Below are 5249 nucleotides of genomic sequence, written 5' to 3'. Positions count from 1 at the left end.
AAGCAATATCCCCAGAAGAATCGGGAGTCAAGGCCCTCGACAGAGAGCAAGCATGAGGTGAAGAAGGAACTCCAAAAAGACCGCTGAGGTGGACGATGCCGCTGGATGATGCCGCTGCCGCTGTCAAGCTTTTGGACATCGAGTCTTCGTACGCCCTGTCGCCGCAGAACGGCAAAAAAGGAGAGGATCCAGTGAGAGGACAACCCGGAGCAATCGGGAGTAGAGGTCCCGAGAAGAGCGCCAAGATGTCGCAGCCCAAGACCGATCAAGAGAGCTGGACGAGATGATGAGAGTGCGTGTAGCCCTCGCTTCTCGACCCATAACATCGCGCACAACATCATCAAAGGAGGGAATTGGGTCTCGACATAATTGGTCGCGAATGACCCTCATAGTCGGACTGAGACGCATCGAAAACTCAAAGGTCCGCCGTGTTCGGTGAGATTGAATGCGAGCCTTACAACACTTGCACGCCAAACAAGTGGAAGGCTCTAAAGAGTCAAGTTGTCTCCACAATGATCGCACTCAAGAACATATTCCAAAGACAGAGCGCCCCGCTGTCGAACATAGATGAGATCCTCGTAAAAATAGCATATTGGCGAAGCAGTAGTCGGATCGCTCAAACATATGACGCAGATGGGTCCACATAGCTAGGGCAGTCGGAAAATGCCCAATTTTCATGCGAATATCAACCTCACATGACTGACAGATGATAGACATGGTGCGATGATCAGCGGTAACCCATGAAGCAAATGTACTCGCGGGTCTCTTTAGGAGGGGAGAGGTATCATCCATATGTCCAAATAACTCATATCCAAGTAGAATGATACGTAGAGTAGTGTACCATTCTTTGTAATTTGAGTCATTTAATTTGACATCCACCTGACTAAGAAAATTTTGAGTAGTAAAAGCCATGTGGGAGGTAATAAACAACTATTAGTGAAATAATGAATGAGATAACATCACATGCAAAAAGTAACATCACATGCAAGCCTGTCTCCCATCATGTTTGGTCGGCCCAATTAGTTGAATGTCACCATCTAGTGAATAGGAACATCCACTATCATCACATGCAAACAATAAATGCCATCAAGCTTTTGTTGACCAAATGAAGGAAGCTTGGATCATGCTGGCCAGCGGAAGGGAAGAACGGCTTGTACGTGGATCTCAATGGAAGCCTCGCCGATGAAGACTCTCTGATGTCCGAAGCCACGGTCCTTGATGAACAATAGGGATGGCCGGACTGCACAAGAGAAACTGAAGACGGGAAGAGTAAGGATGGTCATCTACAGCTTGTATGATGACGATGATGAGAAGGTACACGAAGACCGGAAGCAAGGAGCTGAAGAACTTGGCGGCGGTGGTCGGAACCAGGACAATGGCTCACAAGGCGTCAACGGCGGCAGTGGTGGATGATCAACGAGGAAGTGAGGATCATCGGCCGAACAACGTTGGCGGAGCCAAACTCAGAAGAGATCCAGCCGAGGAGAAGAACCCCGGGAATGATGAGAACAAATCAGTTTCTCAAAAGTTCGGCGAAGTGGACTCCAACCCGGCGGGAAAAAAATTACTCAAAGAACATTTCTGATACCATGTTAGATGTTGATAAGAATGGGCATCCTTTTATTAAGGGAAGAGGCCAATAAATAGATACAATGTGTATAAATACAAAAGTAAATAGTATGTATAAACAGTAATATATAAAATATAGTTTATGTATATACTAGTCCTCTAACATTGGTAAATTAGAGATTTAATGATATTTAACTCTCATTCAAGAGAGAGGTTGAGGACCTTGAGGTTTAATTCTCTCTCGATGGTTGGAAATTATGACTTGTAAGTTGTAACATTACTTGTCCACATTTATTCCACCGGGGAAAAAAAATTACAACTGACAAGTGAAATATATAGATTAATGTGGAGTCATCTCCAACCATCAGAACTTTGTATGATGTTTCAACAAGTTATAAAAGAATATGCAAATATATATATATATATATATATAAGAGAATAAAACACATTTATTAGAAAAGAGAACGATTACATTAAGAGAAAGAGTACAAAGATAAAAACAGTAGAGAACATGAGTCTATCTGGATGTGGAGGAGTAAACAGATAACCCGCACAAAACAAAGAGACAACATGTACATGCAAATATTATTACAACTATCTTTAGATTTCATCATATTTAAAAGCAAGGAGTTGCATGAAGAACAAGTTCAACCCTCCTCCTACCTGTAAGACCTGGACCTTCAATCATGTCCAAATCCTCCACATTCATACCCAAATTCCACTCAAACAAATGCACCAAGTTTGCAATAGTGAGCTCAATTATCAAAGTTGAAAACTGAATTCCTGGACAAATCCTCCTCCCAGCACCAAATGGAAGCAATTCAAAATCACAGCCTTTGAAATCCACACAACTTCCCAGAAATCTCTCAGGCCTGAACTCATCTGGTGCTTCCCAAACCTGAGGATCTCTACCAATGGCCCAAACATTGGTCATAACTTGTGTATTCTTTGGGATCTTATAAGGTCCTATTTGAGCTTCCTGCATTGATTCTCTTGGGACAAGTAATGATGCTGGAGGGTGTAAACGTAAGGTCTCTTTTATAACTGCCCTTAAATAGTGCATTTCTTTTAGGTCTTGTTCTTTGATTATGGTTGTAGTTGTTGCAGAAATGACATTTCTGATTTCAGTTTTAAGGATGTCCAGTTTGTTGGGGTTTTTGAGGAGCTCTGCCATGATCCAGTCCATCACAACAGATACTGACTCTGTTCCAGCGCCCATCACGTCCTGTGGAAATTTTTTTAAAAAAAAAATTATGTATGATAACTTAAATCCATGAAAATCTAGTCAAACTAATTAAGGTTTTTTTTTTAAAAAAAAACAATGGGTGCTGCTGCATAAGAAATTGCCAAAAGACATAAATATTATAGTGCACTAATTTCGATGGTTTAAATATCTTTAAAAAAATTACCATATGGGGTGGATTAACACGTGAGACAATGATAATCTATTACATGTGCTTAAAATGATATATGAAAAATTATAAACTTATAATAATCAATCTTCCTTACTCTACAACCATGTCATGTAAAAAATAATAATATGACTCCATTTATTATAAAAGTAACTATTTATATTTGTCAAAAATACATGTGTTTTTTTTCATTGATTGAAGAGATTTGATTCAAGCAAAATATAGAACTCTCTCTGGATTCAAACAAAATATAGAACCTAGGAGTACATAAGAAATGTATCTAATTGATTATTTTTAAATAAATAGTTCAAACTGTGGATTTGAATATAAAAATTTAAAAGAGTTTTTTTAGTTTAAGAGAAAAACACAAGGAAAAATATTTAAGTATTTTTTTATTAAAAACAAATCTTTTAAATTTATAAACCCTTCTTATAACTTTAATTTTTTTTTTCAAATAAATTTATAATATTATTGACACTTCAGTGATTTTTTCTCAAAAATATTATAAGTCATAAATCCAAGTTTGAATTGAAATAATAAAATATAACTCTCCAATTAAAAATCACATCACATATGAGCAACTTATATATATATATATTAATGTTAAATTTGATAACAATCGGAGAGCTTGCTCATTGGCATTGGCCCCAATATAAAAAGTATTGATTTGCAATATTAAAAAAGTGCCCAAAAAAAAATGAAGAGTTTATAGAGTTTATTACTAGTGATGGTGTTAGACTGGATGATCAATTCCAAAAAAATAAAAAAATAAAAAAATAAAAAAACAAAAAAACAAAAAAATAAAAAAATTAAAATAATGGAGAGCTAAACAAAACTAACCTTGATAATAGCCTTGATGTTCTCCTTACTGAAAGTAAATTCCTTCCTCTGATCCTTATCAATTAGAGAGATCAAGCCATGAATAAAAGTCTCACACTCACCCTCACTCTTTCCTTTCCAATCTCTCATCTCATCCTCAACAATCATATCCAAAATCTCATCTGCTTCTTTGAAGCTCTTCTCAATCCTCCCATCCAAACCACTCAAACTATCCAACCAAGCAAACCCTTTCAAATAATCCCCCACAATGAAAGCACCAAGCTATTTAGAACTCTCACCAATAGTCCTACGCATCTTGATACCCCATGAACCCCACTCTCTCAAACTCTTCCCTAATGTAATCTTACTAATAATATCCATAGTCATGTAGTTCAACTCTTCACTCACATGCACCATTTTCCCATCACAACATGACTTCTTTATCTTCTCCAACATAAACACAACTTCATGTTCTCTAATGGACTTATAAGAAGAGACCATTGTAGGACTTAGAAGGTGGTAAACACTGAACTTCCTCACTAGTTTCCAATACTCACCATAAGGGGAAAAGGCAATATCCATGCCATTGTAGAGGAGCCTAGTGGCAGCCTTGATTGAAGGTCTGTTAGCAAAGAGATGGTCTTGAGTTTTCATTATCTCTTTGGCCATGGAAGGAGAGGAAGCTACAAGGAGAGGAACTTGGCCTAGTTGGAGGAGCATTAAAGGGCCATGTTTCTTTGAAAAAGTTTGGAGTGAACGGTGAGGTAAAGGTCCTAATTGGTGGAGGTTCCCAATGATTGGGAGCTTTGGTGGAGATGGAGGATAATTGGGTTTCTTTGAGAAATGTAGTAATATTTTGGACAAGAAGGATATGGTGATTAGGAAGGAGATCAATAGCATTATTAGAGACATTGTGGACTATATGTGCTTGGTAATGAGCTCTATAAGAAGGTGTTGCTTTGTTTATATAGGCCATTGTTTGAAATTATATCAAAATATATAATTTTGGTCCTTGGACTTGACTAGAGTGTGTGTACTAGAGTTGTGTATCACATGTGATGTGAAGTAGACATGGTCACTGTTCAGTAACCTCTTGTTTCAAAAAACTTTGAATCAGAACCAAACCGCTTAGGCAAAGTTCTTGGTGGTTTGATTTCGGTTCCGGTTCTGGCGGTTCAGTTTAACGGTTCAAACGGTTCATGCTATATTTTTTTAAAGTAAATGATCCAATATTTCAAATTAAAATAAATACAAAAATACAGGAATTAATTTAATATAATATTTTATTAAAAAATAAAATTATTAATAATTCAAAACAATATTTTCTAATAAAAGTACAATATGAGAAATAAAAAATAAATAAAGGGCTTGAACTTAATTATATCAAATTGCCTACATATCCTCTCGAGGAATCAAAGCCCATGTAGTTTTTTTATTTGATATTATAAG

General features: G+C 36.9%; 2 protein-coding genes across 2 annotated transcripts; both read right to left on the bottom strand.

Annotated features, from left to right (window-relative positions):
* Positions 1 to 1998: 1998 nt before the first annotated feature.
* On the bottom strand, positions 1999 to 4115 carry LOC120272636 (cytochrome P450 71A2-like). The gene is made up of 2 exons (XM_039279505.1): positions 3822 to 4115; positions 1999 to 2794 (listed from the first exon to the last, which is right to left on the bottom strand). The coding sequence occupies exons 1-2, from the start codon at positions 3966 to 3968 to the stop codon at positions 2186 to 2188; spliced, it is 756 nt and encodes a 251-aa protein (XP_039135439.1). The 5' UTR covers positions 3969 to 4115; the 3' UTR covers positions 1999 to 2185.
* LOC120272637 (cytochrome P450 71A1-like) lies at positions 4054 to 4749 on the bottom strand. The gene has a single exon (XM_039279506.1). The coding sequence runs from the start codon at positions 4710 to 4712 to the stop codon at positions 4083 to 4085; it is 630 nt and encodes a 209-aa protein (XP_039135440.1). The 5' UTR covers positions 4713 to 4749; the 3' UTR covers positions 4054 to 4082.
* Positions 4750 to 5249: the final 500 nt, after the last annotated feature.

This window comes from Dioscorea cayenensis, chromosome 11 (assembly GCF_009730915.1).
Source record: "Dioscorea cayenensis subsp. rotundata cultivar TDr96_F1 chromosome 11, TDr96_F1_v2_PseudoChromosome.rev07_lg8_w22 25.fasta, whole genome shotgun sequence".
NCBI classification, from domain to species: Eukaryota; Viridiplantae; Streptophyta; class Magnoliopsida; order Dioscoreales; family Dioscoreaceae; genus Dioscorea; species Dioscorea cayenensis.
Note: the sequence above shows the minus strand (reverse complement) of the source record. Positions and strands in the feature narration are given on the sequence as shown.

Bases quoted from the DNA above. Each gene is read 5' to 3' on its own strand.
- LOC120272636 (XM_039279505.1), bottom strand. From the start codon at position 3,968: ATGATTGTTGAGGATGAGATGAGAGATTGGAAAGGAAAGAGTGAGGGT. The intron at 2,795-3,821 runs GTTAGTTTTGTT...AAATTTCCACAG, and splicing joins ACATCAAGGCTATTATCAAG to GACGTGATGGGCGCTGGAAC.
- LOC120272637 (XM_039279506.1), bottom strand. From the start codon at position 4,712: ATGTCTCTAATAATGCTATTGATCTCCTTCCTAATCACCATATCCTTC.